Source organism: Vulpes lagopus, chromosome 23, assembly GCF_018345385.1.
Source record: "Vulpes lagopus strain Blue_001 chromosome 23, ASM1834538v1, whole genome shotgun sequence".
NCBI classification, from domain to species: domain Eukaryota; kingdom Metazoa; phylum Chordata; class Mammalia; order Carnivora; family Canidae; genus Vulpes; species Vulpes lagopus.
Genome location: NC_054846.1, coordinates 13,604,627 through 13,619,554, shown reverse-complemented (window position 1 = coordinate 13,619,554; position 14,928 = coordinate 13,604,627). Strand labels below are relative to the sequence as shown.

The following is a 14,928-nucleotide window of genomic DNA, read 5'->3' as shown; positions in this document are numbered from 1 at the left end:
TGCATTTTTGGCAAGTATATCAGAAAAACGAAGTAGTGTCCTTCTCAGTGCAGTGTTTCAAGGGAATTATGATGTTTTGTGATTACTTGGTTAAGTTAGATCTGTTGAGTTTCTTCACTATGAGCTGTAAGTTCCTTCATTTTATTATCTTTCCTTTTTCAGTTCATAAGTACCTTGTGAGTGATATTTGGGAATTAAGTAAATCTTGTTTCTCCTCAAACTTTTGCCCTCTAATCTTTGCATCTATAGTGGATCTTGTCTGCAACATTTATTACTGTGATATTTGCCATATGGTGATTCGGTTTCCCTCTTTTCTGTTTATTAATTGAAATTCTCTTGTATGAAGTATTGTCTCTTTATCCTTGTTTACTTATTTATTTGGCTATTTGTTTATATCAGTATGGACTCCTTTGTTTTAATCTATGGATCTAAATCCAGTAATATCATTTATTTTGTTGCTCAGTTTATTCCAGAATTGGCCATTAGGGAATCCTTCAGGTTGGCTCCTGTGTTCTTTTGATAGACTCTCATGTTTTGTTTTATTTTGTTTTTTTAACTTCTTACTTTCTGACACCAGAAGTAGCTTCAGGCTCATCTTGTATTTTCCCTGCCCCAGCCTTAGAATCAACCACTTCTCCCAAAGAACTGGGGTTCCTTTATTGGAGAATGGTGTTTAGAGACCAAGATCCAAGCACCAGGTATACTCATTGTTGCTGGGTATCAGTCTTTCTAGGCCTTCTTATTGATTAAAGCCTGGAAACCTATAGCACACACTACACAAACATACATGCATGCTAACACACACATACGCACATTAAAAACCATGAGTTTATACTTATAACTCCAATTCCAGTCCAACACCACAAGGTTCATTTTAGCATTTCTCTCTTCTTTGTTTATAACTTTTCTCCAACAGTGAGAAACCTAGCTCTCAGTATCTATGTTCTTTTTACTTATTTGTTCAAAAAAAATTTTTTTAAGGGGAAGAGAGAGAAAGATTGGTGGGGAAAGAGAATCCTGAGTCTCAAGCAGGCCCCTTGCCCAGCAAAGAGCCCAACATGAGGCTCAATCTCACAACCCCAAGATCACAGCCTGAGCCAAAATCAAGAGTCAGATGCTGAACCGACTAAGCCACCCAGACACTCCTTATTTGTTCAGTTCTGGTATACACATAATATCAGAATTATTAACCCATAGTCTTGTGAGAAACCAGATCACTAAAAAAAAAAAAAAGAAAAAAAAAAAAAAAGAAACCAGATCACTCACTAGATTAACGGCATTTAAATATGATTGTTTTTGCCTTTAGCCTAAAGGTATCTAGTCAAGATACTCTTTCCTCCTTCCCTGGCTCCTCCCTTTCTCTTTACCCCTTACATCTTCCCTTCCCATAGTTATTCATTTATACTACTGTTAGGTTCATTTGTTGGTGTGTTTATACTATTTTGAGTTCCCTTCAAATCCTGGTTGGTTTTAATTATTTTTTTAATGATGGGTATGTGAAATTATTACTATGGTCCTAAGAATGAGAATTATTTGCAAATATGTATTCAGAGAAGTGTCATTCCCTCCTTATCCCTGGGACTTATTTCCATTTCCTACTTTATTTCACTCCTTTCCTACTTAATCCCTGTAGGAAACCTATCTCCTTAGTGTTTGGTCTATCCTTGTATTTCTTTTGTTCTAATGAGCAGAAACGTGTACTTTAATATATCCCTTTGTTATTACATGAACTAAGAACAAAAGAGTTATATGAAGTATTTTTGGATTTTACTTTTTTCACTTAACAAAATGTCCTGAAAATCACTGCATATCATAGAGATCTTCCTATTTTTTTTTACAGTTGCATAGTACTCCACTCTTTGGATGTACCATAGTTTATTTGATCATTTTTCTATGTACAGGCATTTAGGGTGTTTCCAACATTTTACATTTATGAAGAGTAATGTTTATGTATTTTTGTATTGTTGGAGGTATATTTGCAGGGTACATTCCTAGAAATGAGATTACTGGGTCCAACAATAAATCCATATATGATATTCTTAGGCATCACCAAAATTCCCTCCAGGATGTTTGTACCAATATGTATTCCTATCAGCAATATATGATAGTGTCTGTTTTACCTTACTTCCTCACTAACAATGTTTTTGTTATATTTTAAATATAATATTTTTTTTGCCAGTCTAATAGGTGAGAAATGGTATCTTGGTGTTGTTTTAACTTGTACTTTGTCTAATTATGTATGAATTTGAACATTTTTATATTTTGGAGGGCAATTTTAATATTTTTTGTGTGTATGTGAATTTTCTGTTCATGACTTTTTTCTGCTCTCAATCTGCTTTTTATATTTTTTTCTTTAACGGTTCTTTAAAGTAGTCTCCCCTTATCTGTGGGGAGTACATTCCAAAACCACCAGTGGATGCCTGAAACTGGATAGTACCAAACCCTGTATATACTATGTTTTTTCCTACATGGACATACCTATGATAAAGTTTAATTTATAAATTAGACTCATTAAGAGTTAACAATAATAAAGGAGAACAATTATAACACTTTTCTATAATAAAAGTTATGTGAATATGGTCTCTTTCTCTCTCTCTTAAAATATCTTATATGGTACTCACCTTTCTTCCTGTGGTGATGTAGATGATAAAATACCCATGTGATTGATGAAGTTGTGATGAATTGTAAAATTGTTCTCTGCAGTATATTTCAAAAGTAAAAATGTGTTTCTTTGCATTATAGTACCGAACATGGTGTCTTGTAATTATGTCTCCCTGACTAGATTCAGAGTACTCATAGAATGTGAATTAGGTTTTATTCTTCTTTCTCCTTCGTGCCTAGCAGAGTTCATATATAGTTGGTATTCTCTAAATGGTGTTGAATAAGTTAGAAGCAAAAATAGCTCATTAAACTTTTTTTTCTAATTAAAATTTTATTTAATAAAATCTTGGTATAGTGTTTCACTTAGAGAATGAACACTCATATCAAAGTTTCGAAGAAGCACTGGCCAGGGAAGTAGAAGAGGTCTGAGTTCTGGTCTAAAACTTTGTGTTTATGTAGGCTATGAATAATATTTTCGCTTCAGATATCTTTGGATATGAGTTTGATCTGTCAAATCAAGTTGACCCTTTGATCTTTTAATACTATTTCATATCTAAAATGATTTTACATAAAAAAAAATAAAAATAAAATGATTTTACAGAATTATTTCTTAGTCAGTTGAGGTCTGTATTTTTACATTCTGCGTAAATACTTTTTTTGGATTTTTGCTTTTTTAGAATTGTTACCTGTTATAATTAGTAGATACTCATGTGATTGTAGATCACTTTGCAAAGCACATTCTGACTGCAAATAGATTAGTATGTTACAGAATATTTGTAAGAATATTGGTGAGATTATACAACTTTTTTAACTAAATTATTTAATATGTGCTTAACACATTTTACTTTTAGGTATGTCTGACTGCAGCAATGATACTACAACTCTTGGTGCATCTAAACCAGGCACAGAAGAAGTCAAGTCTAATTCTGAGGTGATTGGGTGGTATTTCTATGTATTTCTATGAAATCAGCCCACTTCAATCAAAGTTTTAGACTGCCAAACTAACTCAGTTGATCTAAACATGTGCCATTCTGAGTAAATTCTTTTATACACATAGACACAGGAAAGGAGTAAGAAGAGAGATTTCTTCATAATGGGAAGTAAGTTACTCTTTGCCTTTGGGCATCTGCAATTCTAAAATACATTTGTCACATAAAGATGTATGTAAAAGTTTGGGTCAAGCTATAGCTTTTAATTTAAACATGAAATGAGGTTTCTGTTGAAATAGTACAGTAATAGGTTCATATTTGAGCTTCTCTCCCTGTATACTGCATTTAGGTATGCATCAGAATCCAAGTGTAGAGTTTTTTTAAAAAAAAAACCTGAATTCTGGACTTTGCTTTTGACTCACTAAATCTGAAGCTGCAGTGATAGGCACTGGACCATGTAGAGATTTGTTTTTTCCTTCCTTCCTCCCTTCCTCCCTCATTTCCTCCCTCCCTTCCTTCCTTCCTTTCCTTTCCTTCCTCCTTCTTTTTCTTTTCTTTTTTTTTTTTTCGAAGTTCTGCAAGTGGTTCTAACTGCTTCTTTGATGGTTCTGTGAACCCCTAGTTCATTAAAGAGTAAGATATGAAAAAATTAATTTTCTATGAAATTCAAGTTTTCAGAGGCACCTGGGTGGCTCAGTGGTTGAGCATCTGCTTTTGGCTCAGGTCATGATCCCAGGGTCCTGGGATTGAGTTCCCCATCAGGCTCCCTGCTGGAGCCTGCTTCTGCCTATGTCTCTGCCTCTCTGTGTGTTTCTTGTGAATAAATAACCAAAAAATTTAAAATAAATTAAAATAAATAAATAAATTCAAGTTATCAGATGTTTTTGAATACCCAATACTAGTAAAACCTCTCATTTTTATAGTGCTTAATAATTTACAGAGTAGCACTTTCATATTGTTCCTCTTTGAACCTTAGAACAATTTGGTATCATTCAGCAACTGTTATTTTCCCCATTATTTGTTGAACATACTTAACTTTTAGAGATAGTGACTGGCTTAGAGGAATTGGCAAGGCTGGAACACCACGTGGGGTCTTCTGACTCCTGCTGCAGTGTTTCTGAACCAGGTTGCTGTCAATATATATGCACAGTGCCAGGCGCAGTATTTCTTCGACTAAGCCAAGACCCTGTGAATCTGTGTGAAAGCTTTAATATGGGATTTAGAGCTAGATAATTTAATTTTAGTCCAAAAGTCAAAGGTGAGTTCTGGTTGACAAAATATGTATTACCTGTAGAGGAGTCAGGATTCTTTGTGATTTAAAATATTTTGATTATTTGCTATTTGTCAAAGCATTGTTTTAATTATAGTCGTTCAGAGAAGCAGGGAATTATGTGTACTGTATTTATCTTTACTCATGGGTTTGTTTTTTTATGATCAGATTTCTGAATCTGTACTGTTGAAAGATGATCAGACGAAGTTTGATGCATGTGTGCTACAGGAAGGATCAGCAGCCAAGGCAATTACAAGATTCATAATAAATGAAAGTATCGTGTTTGTGGTTTACCACTGTGAGTTCTGGCTATGTGAATGTCACATAGATGCTAAACAAGAAATTTCTTTTTTTTTTTTTTTTTTAAGATTTTATTTATTTATTCTCAAGAGACACACAGAGAGACACAGACAGAGGGAGAAGCAGGCTCCATGCAGGGAGCCCGACATGGGACTCGATCTTGGGACTCCAGGATCACGCCCTGGGCCAGAGGCAGGCACTAAACCACTGAGCCACCCAGGGATTCCCCACTAAACAAGAAATGTCTTGCTTAATAGAGAGTTAAACCTGAGTGGTGATGATTTTCAAGGAAATCACTGCCAAGGAATCATTGTGAAAATTTCTATGTATATTAACATTAAAATACATGTTAAGCATTCCCTGCATTTTTAGCCATACCCAGTGTACAGTGTTCACAGGAAATATTATAATTTGTCTAAAAAAAAAAAAAAACCAGCTGCATAGGTATAGTCTGAATTTATGTGCAAATTTAAAAGTACTGTATGAGTTTATAGTTAACCAAAGTAAGATTTAGGGATATTTTGTGACTAAAATTTCCCATTTATGTTGTGCCTAGGTGGCATAGTCAGTTAAGCGTCCAGACTTGGTTTTATCTCAGATTGTGATCTTGGGGTTGTGAGATCAAGCCCTGCATCAGGCTCCATGCTAAGCATAGAGTCCACTTAGGACTCTTTCTCCCTCTGCCCCTCCCCCCTGCACACTCTCTCTCTTAAATAAATAAATAAATCTTTAAAATTCTCAGTTCATTGGTATTCTAATTTAAATCTGTTCTTTTTCAGAATTCATGATGAAAACATTTTTGGGGAGGTGAGATTTGCTTACAAGAATTTTTCTTGGGGATCCCTGGGTGGCGCAGCGGTTTGGCGCCTGCCTTTGGCCCAGGGCGCGATCCTGGAGACCCGGGATCGGGTCCCGCGTCGGGCTCCCGGTGCATGGAGCCTGCTTCTCCCTCTGCCTGTGTCTCTGCCTCTCTCTCTCTCTCTCTCTCTGTGTGACTATCATAAATGAATAAAAATTAAAAAAAAAAAAAAAAGAATTTTTCTTGAATACATCTCTATGTATTATGGCTGTTAACTTCTTAAGTGTTCCATGTATCAGACTTTTCAGTAATTCAGACTAATCTTTGAGCTTGGTGCATCACTGGTGGCCAGTTTGGTGAATGAATTAATTCTCACTCTACTAATATAAAGGATATATGGTTATTGGTTTCTTAGGAATAGAATATGAGAACATGGGTGATAGTTTTGATTTCTTTAAAAGCAAAACCAAACAACATCAAGGAGCACCTGGGTGGCTCAGTCAGTTTTGTGTCTTACTCTTGGTTTTGGCTTAGGTCATGATCTCACTGTTCTGGGATGGAGCCCCTCGTTGGGCTTCACACTAAATATGGAACCTGCTTCAGATTCTTTCTTCCTCCCTCCTCTGCAGAGCTCTCCCCACCCCCCCTTGCGGGTGTGCACATGCATGCTCTCAAATAAATAAAATCTTTAAAAACAAGCAAAGAAAAAACAAAGCAAAAACTCCAAGCCAAAAACACTGTTAACCCTAAACAAGAAGAGTTTGTTTAGGGTCTCTTGAGGTGAATTGCCTTGCTCATGATTACTCAGCTAGTTTATTGTAGTACCTAGGGTAGTTTTCTAACTCTTAACCAAATGATGTTTCTGTTAAAATATCCTTCTCGTCAGTGTCCACAAAAATGCTTTCTTCTTTTATGTGGTGGTTTTTTTTTTTTTAATGACATCAGGTTTTTTTTCTTTTTAAATTAAAAAAAAAAAAGAAAGAAAACATGAGCGTGGCTTGCTTTGTATTCTAGTCCAGTCTTAATTAGAGCAAATGAAGATGAATTTTGTTCTTTGTGTTTTTAATATTCAAACTTTATACCTTGAAATTTGTTTAAACTGCTGATTCTGTATCTGTAGAAGAAATAATAGGTTAATAGGCACCATTCACAGAGAGTCTATTAGGTGCTAGACACTGCACTGGGTTTTACCTATATATTATCTCATTTATTAGTATAATAACCCTGTTTGCATTTGAGATATTCTCCCTCATTTTACAGAGTAGGCAACAAAGACCTGAAAAGGCTAAAATAGCTAATGAAAAACAGAGCTGTGATTTGAACCCAGATAAAAGTGGAAGATATAAATGAATTTAAGGAACTAAGTAGGAGGGCCGCCTGGCTCAGCGGTTGAGCATCTGCCTTCGGCCCAGGGCATGATCCTGGAAACCCGGGATCAAGTCCCCCATCGGGCTCCCTGCATGGAGCCTGCTTCTCCCTCTGCCTATGTCTCATGTAGGCCTCTAGAAAAAGGGCTTCTTTAATAAAGGATAATATTCAAATGGTCAGTAAGAATATGAAAATTTGCTCAACGTCATTAGTCATTAGAGAAACACATATGAAAACCACAATGAGATACCATTATGCTTCCATAAGGATGGCTAAAATTAAAAGGTATTAGAATACTGGGACACCTGGGTGGCTCAGTGGTTAAAAGCATCTGCCTCGGCTCAGGGTGTGATCCTAGAGTCCTGGGATGGAGTCCCACGTCAGGCTCCCTGCATGGAGCCTGCTTCTCCCTCTGCCTCTCTCTCTCTGTGTCTCTCATGAAAAAATAAAATCTTAAAAAAAAAAAAAAAAAAGAAAAAGTAGGAAAAATTATTTAAAAGTAGAAACAAGGATATTGGGGAAAAAAGCAAATAAGGTATATTTTTAACAACAAAAAGGGAAAGAAAGAAAAGTAGGTTGTTAGGTATTTATTAGCATGTTCTAGGATTATTGCCTGAATTCTTCTTTTCTGTCTGTCCTTCAATATAGTAACACTAATACTAATATAAATTCCTAATATCCAAAAAATATATACAAATATTCACTTTATTATTTTATGATGTTCTAAAAGAATGCAGACCCTGCATTTGAGATATAGGTTGATTAATAGAGGAAATTTTATTTTTTTAAAAAAGATTTTATTTATTTATTCATGAGAGACACAGAAATGCAGAGACATAGCAGAGGGAGCCTGATGAGGAACCTGGGATCACCACCTGAGCCAAAGGCAGATGCTCAACCACTGAGCCACCCAGGTGCCCCAATAGAGGAAATTTTAAAACAAATAAAATGTAGAGTAATAATGTTTTTAGAGTGGTACAAATAAAAATTGTGGCAGTTCAGAGGAGTGTCAGCCGGGAATATCAGTGTAGGTGGCATTTTAAACTGAGTCTTAGAGTGTGAGTAGAATTTGAGCATATGAGTGATGATGGTCACTGATGGAGCAAAGGCATAGAGAAAGGGAATTGAGAGACGTGTATGAGAAAGTGTGAATAATTTTTTATTTAATAGGGTACCTGAAGAAGCATAATTAATTGGTGGAAAGAAGATAGTCCAAGTCATGGAAGGATTTTGAGTGTCCAGAGGAATTAACTTTTATGTTGTAAACATTGGGGAGGAAGACAGAGATGTTAAACATATACATAAAAGGGGTGCCTGGGTGGCTCAGTTGGTTAACCGTCTGCCTTCAGCTCAGGTCATGATCTCCATGTTGGGGCTCCCTGCTCAGCAGGGAGTCTCCTTCTCTCTCTCCTCTGCCCCTCCCCCCTGCTCTCTCTCACTCTTGGTCTCAAAATTTTTTTAAAAACATAAATAATTTTGGGATCCCTGGGTGGCGCAGCGGTTTGGCGCCTGCCTTTGGCCCAGGGCGCGATCCTGGAGATCCGGGATCGAATCCCACATCAGGCTCCCGGCGCATGGAGCCTGCTTCTCCTTCTGCCTGTGTCTCTGCCTCTCTCTCTTTCTCTCTGTATGACTATCATAAATAAATAAAATTAAAAAAAAAAAAAACATAAATAATTTTATAATATAATGTAATCTTTACTGCTATAAAGCAGGATAAGAGGCTGAGGAGTAATGAAAACTGCTGATTTGCCTTGGTTGATCAAGAAAGGCCCCTCTTAGATGATGTTTTAATTTTTTTTTTTTTTTTTTTTTTTTTTTTTATGATAGTCACATAGAGAGAGAGGCAGAGACACAGGCAGAGGGAGAAGCAGGCTCCATGCACCGGGAGCCTGACGTGGGATTCGATCCCGGGTCTCCAGGATCGCGCCCTGGGCCAAAGGCAGGCGCCAAACCGCTGCGCCACCCAGGGATCCCTTAGATGATGTTTTAGCAAAAACCTGAATGAGATGAGGGAGAGAGTCACGTGAAAATCTGGGAGTATGAACTTTCCAGAAAGAGGAAACAAGGGCAAAAATAAGATTGGTGTGTTTGAGGAACAGTGGTGAGGGCTCTGTAGCTACAGCTGAGTGTCAGTGAGGAAAGACTGGAAGGAAATGTGGTTGTAGTGGTAGCTGGCAGATGAGATTGGCTTGATATAGAAATGAGATTAACAGGATGAGAAAGTTGGGGGAAGATTGGAAATGCAGTGTTCAGGTAGCACCTGGTTGAAAATATAAGACAGATTAGGTGTAAATACACCCAATTTAATATATTAAGCCATTTTTAAGGGAAACTTGAAACATAAAATAAAGGTTAAATAAGAAATGAACTCCCATATACTCAGCATCCAGATTCAATAGTGATCTAGATTTTACCACATTTGTTTTAGCCGTCTCTTTATAATAGGTTTTGAGTCATCTTCCTTTTAAAACCACGAAGTTGCCAAGATAGATAGAATAAAATAAAAAAGAACAGGGATCCCTGGGTGGCGCAGCGGTTTGGCGCCTGCCTTTGGCCCAGGGCGCGATCCTGGAGACCCGGGATCGAGTCCCACATCAGGCTCCCGGTGCATGGAGCCTGCTTCGCCCTCTGCCTGTGTCTCTGCCTCTCTCTCTCTCTCCCTCTGTGACTATCATAAATAAATAAAAATTAATAAAAAAAATTAAAATAAAAAATAAAAAAAATAAAAAAGAACAAAGCTACAAACAATAACATTTGGATACAGTTTCAACTCTCCTGATATTCGTCTGTTTTAGAAAAGTGTAGTGAGGATACCCATAGTGAAAAAGTCAGCAGGGGTAGCTGTGCTGGTATGTATTAGTGTTGATGGACCTACTCCAATATTTGTCCTGTTGGAGCTGAGCTGAAACCAGTGTGCTATAATTATGATATCTTTATGCAATATGGTATTTTCAGTTTTCCAAGCAATTTTGTATTTGATTTTTACGATATATAGGTTAATAATCTGATTTTATAAAAAGGAAATTGAAACTTAGGAAAATAAGGTGACTTTTATAAACGTATAAAAAGGGCAAAGCTGGTCCTTAAATCCATGTTTCCTGATATGTTGCTTAGTTCTCCTGAGACTTCATGCAGGAGGTTTATTCACCTAACACTTTTGAATCATGCAAACACTTTATAATAATACAGTAAGCATCTTTTAAAGGTTTTATTTTTACTAATGCAGAAGGAAATTTCAAAGACTGAATTATGAGTTTAATATAATTGCTTTCTCTTTTTGTAGGCAAACAAAAATGTAAATAATTTCATCTGACACAGAAGGCATTTGTGCTTTTTGGTATTGGAACAAAGTATGGTCTCTGTTGACATGCATAGTCCACTAAACACTGGGACCTTCATTGTTTGAAACCATAACTAGAACAATTAGAGTTAAATATTTTTGGCTACTTTCTCTTCTTTTTTGACACTCTTTACTTTCTTTATTACTCTTTAGTCTCAGATTGCCTGAAATTAACAATTTAATCCTTTAAATTAGCAGAAAATGTAGCTACATGAAAGAACAATATACCTACTGAGTATATGCAGCCAGTGAGCTGAGCTGGATATTTCACAGTTTGGTTGTTTTTTGTTTTTGTTTTTGTTTTTGTTTTTAAGATTTTATTTACTTGAGAGAGGGAGAGCTAAGGAGATAAAAAGTGCATGAGTGGGGGGAGGTGTAAAGGGAGAAAGAGAGAAGCAAACTCCTCACTGAGCGGGGAGCCCGATGCGAGATTTTTTTTTTTAAGATTTATTTATTTATTTATGATATACAGAGAGAGAAAGAGAGAGAGAGAGGCAGAGACACAGGAGGAGGGAGAAGCATGCTCCATGCCGGGAGCCCGACATGGGACTCGATCCCGGGACTCCAGGTTCGCTCCCTGGGCCAAAGGCAGGCGCTAAACTGCTGAGCCACCCAGGGATCCCCCCGATGCGAGATTTAATGCCAGAACCCTCAAATCATGACCTGAGCCGAAGGCAGACACTTAACTGACTGAGCCACCCAGGTGACCTTTGCAGTACTTTTCAATGAATTTTCAAGTAACTTATTAAATGGTAGATTTAGGAAAGAATTGGAAAAACTTCAAGTTTATTGTTATAGCACTTTATTTTTGCTTGCTCAGTGGTAAACTGTAGTAAAGAACAATGTTTAAATGTGTGTGTTTTAGGAGATACAGTGCCTTGTATAGTTGCAGAAGTCTAAGGTGACAAATTCTTTTACATCTCTTCTAGAAAATTTCTACCTTGTTTCTAAGCATTGTGGAAATTAGGTTTTACCATTATAATGTAATAAATTTATAACAGCGAGAAATGTATTTCCAATATGCCTTCTCTCTCATTATTAAGATAGATTTTTGGTCTGGGTGAATTTTTGTTAATGTTGTATCTTATTTTCCATGAGATGTTCACCTATAAATGCTGATTGTCATATGTAAAGTCTTTTTAAAGGTTAATGGCAAAGTATATTTTGAATTAGAATTTGAAAGCATCAGTTGTGCCAGAAAAAAATTACAGGAGCTTGCTCACTTGCTTTTTTTTTTTTTTTTTTTTAAGATTTTATTTATTTGAGAGAAAGAGCATGAGTTGAGGGAAAGGCAGAGGGAGGAACATGCTCCCTATTGAGCAGGGAGCCCAGCACAGGGCTGGATCCCAGCACCCCAGGATCATGAGCAGGGCCACCCAGGCTCCCCAGGAGCTTTTTTCTTTTAGCCTAGGTCTTCAGTAACTACAGAAAAGACTATAGACTAGGAGTTGAATAGACAAGGAGGAGAGTTACTGTGCATCCTGAAAGTGAAGGTGAAGTTAATAGATATTTGGTTGCCTAATTGGCCAAGTTGGAGAGAGAGGAGAGAATGGTATGAGAAGCAGCTGGAGGAATAGCTAGGGGCCAGACTTATGAGCCATGTTATAGCTCTTGTTATGTTGAAAAACTTTGCTGGGGTGATGGACAGTGTTAAGTAGCTTGCCAGAGGAGTGCATGGGGGGAGAATTACTCCCCCCACAATGCAGTTGGTCTCGTGCTTTGGAATGGGTTATCTCTATGACATTAAAGTCAGTAAGTATAAAGACTTATGGGATCCACTAGTGTAAGAAGCAGGTTATAGCATCAAGCTATTTACAGTCTTTCAGCCTTGCCACTGTGACATATTTGGCTAGATGGTTTTTTGTTGTGGGGCATTATCCTGTGCATTGTAGGATGTCTGGTAACATCCCTGTCCTGTCCTTTCAGGATGCCAATAACACACCATGCCCACCATAAGAACCAGAAATGTCTTCAGACATTGATAAATGTTTGGGGGAGGGTGTGTGCAAGATCAGCCCTGGATGAAAACCATTGATAACATAACCATCAGGCTCATTGATAACACATATTTTCTGGCAGTTGATGCCATTTGCAATAATAGACTTAGTATCCTGAAGCTCCTGAGTCACACATGTCCTAGCTTAATTCTGCATTTGCCCACTTTGGGGAGTAGAAAGTTCTGGGATACAGCTGTCTCTAGCACTCTGGGGTTAACAGAGTGGTATAATTGGAGGCCGATGCTTCATTCTCAGTTGTTGGAAATGAGAGATAAAGACAATACTACTATTTAATTGTGCACAATGATGTGGAAATAGAAGAAACAACAATAAGTTGTCAACATTAAGAAAGCAAAATTTGACTCAAATATCTGAATGCACATATATTGGTTGGTATGGCCCAGTGATATATTTCAGTCACCTTTGGAAAAGCAGTATAATGTAGAGGTTAAAAATGGGGTCTCTGAAGCCAGACTGCCAGATTTGAATCCTAGTTCATCACTTGCTAGCTGCATGTCATTAAGCAAATTTCATAGTCTGTTTTCTTACCTGTAAAACAGGAATAATAATGGTACGTACGTTAGAGAGTTGTGGGTTAAATGAGACAATGTACACAGAACAATTAGAACTAAATAAATTTTTAAAAATTTTTTAAAATTAAAAAAAAGGAACTAAATAAATTAATATATGAAAAATAGGTCAGCCCCGGTGACCCAGCTGTTTAGTGCCACCTTCAGCCCAAGGCGTGATCCTGGAGACCTGGGATTGAGTCCCACATCAGGCTCCTTACGTGGAACCTGCCTCTCCCTCTGCATCTCTGCCTCTCTCTCTCTCTCTCTCTCTTTCTCTCTCTCATGAATTTATTTATTTAATAAATAAAATCTTTGAAAAAGAAAAACAGAATAGTGCCTGATACATGGTAAGTACTCATTAAATGTTAGGTCTTAATACATTTGGAAGGATACACTATCTAAATTATTTAAATTCTTTAACCTTCGTAGTCCTCAGTTTCCTCATCTGTAAAATTGGGAAAATCCCATCTACCTCACAGGGCACCTGTGAGGGTTAAATGAAATAATTAATATGACATGCTTAACACAGTGCCTGGCATGTAGAAAGCAGTCGATAAAGATCAGGTTTTCAGTTATTGTCGTATTAGATTTGGGAACCATGAAGCTGTCAAACAAGTTTCATAGCATTCTAACATTCTGAAAAGTTTCTAGGCCATTTCATAGTTTTCCCTTGATACTCAGAAACATTCATAAGACAGTTTTCCATTTATTCACTTTTTATAGCTCTTATGTCAGGGTCTTAGGTTGCAAGCAGTGAAACCAACTCCATCTCACTTACATGGAAAAGACATTTACTAGGAGGATATAAGGTAGCTTACAGAATTGTCAGAAAGATTAGAAAACTAGAATCCAGGCTTTATACCTAGAACTATGCCCAAAATCATGGTTCAGCACTGTTTCAGTGAGGGTACCATGCTGCATTGCCTAGCACCAGATGAAGCAGCCAGCACTGCCCGTACCCCTGTCTGTGGTGCCTAGGTGCCACCACTAGTGCTGTGTGGCCACTTCTGACCCAGAATTTGATCTTGCTGCAAGTTATGGCTGCTCTAGAGTGAGATCCCGTCGTCCCTCTTTCCTTCTTATCACTGGTTTCTGATTCCAGGTCTGGGGCAAGTGCCTTTTATTTGACAGAACCCAGATCATATGGCAGTTTCCCCAGAGCTTGGAGAACAAATAGTAGTAACTCATATAGTTCTTCTTATAAGTCAGGCACTTATAAGTCAGGGATTGAACCCAAGTAATCTGGCTCCAGATATTTACTTAATTATCTGGCATTTTGAGCTTTTATATAATAAGACACAGGCACTTTCCCCAGCCTTACCATGTGGAGGCTTTCCCCACTATTGGAGGGGACTGTGGCTGGGCAGCCAAAAGAATGAGATATATATCATATTTGACTAAAATCTGATTTGGCAAACCAGTTATTGCCTCTACTGCTGTTTTTTTTTTTTTTTTTTTTTTTTTAAATTAGGAGAAGGGACACTGGATATGGGAAACAGGGATTTTTTTTTTTTAATGCTCTGACATTTTTTTAGATATTCTTTTAGAAGGCAAGTGCGTATGATTTTCAGACTGGCTTAAACAGGGAATTTAAGTCTGTAAGTGACATTTAGGACTCTGCAGTGATTTTTATAGTGAGAGGTTATTAGTCTAATATATTTTTGTCATGGAGACATATGTTTTGGAAAATGACAAACTTTATTTGCTACTAGGTTGTAGAGCTGCGAGTCAGTCCTTCTTTATAGATAG

General features: G+C 37.2%; 1 protein-coding gene across 7 annotated transcripts in view; it reads left to right on the top strand.

Moving 5' to 3' along the window:
* ARFIP1 (ADP ribosylation factor interacting protein 1) overlaps positions 1–14,928 on the top strand; it is a 131,246-nt gene that overhangs the window by 11,326 nt on the left and 104,992 nt on the right. For 2 of the 7 annotated variants that reach the window (XM_041738167.1, XM_041738169.1), the window contains exon 2: positions 3,453–3,532. The exons of the other annotated variants lie outside the window; for them this stretch is intronic. In XM_041738167.1, the coding sequence (XP_041594101.1) occupies positions 3,455–3,532 (78 nt within the window). In that variant the 5' untranslated portion in view covers positions 3,453–3,454. The remainder of the gene's footprint in view (positions 1–3,452; positions 3,533–14,928) is intronic. 7 annotated transcript variants of the gene reach the window in all.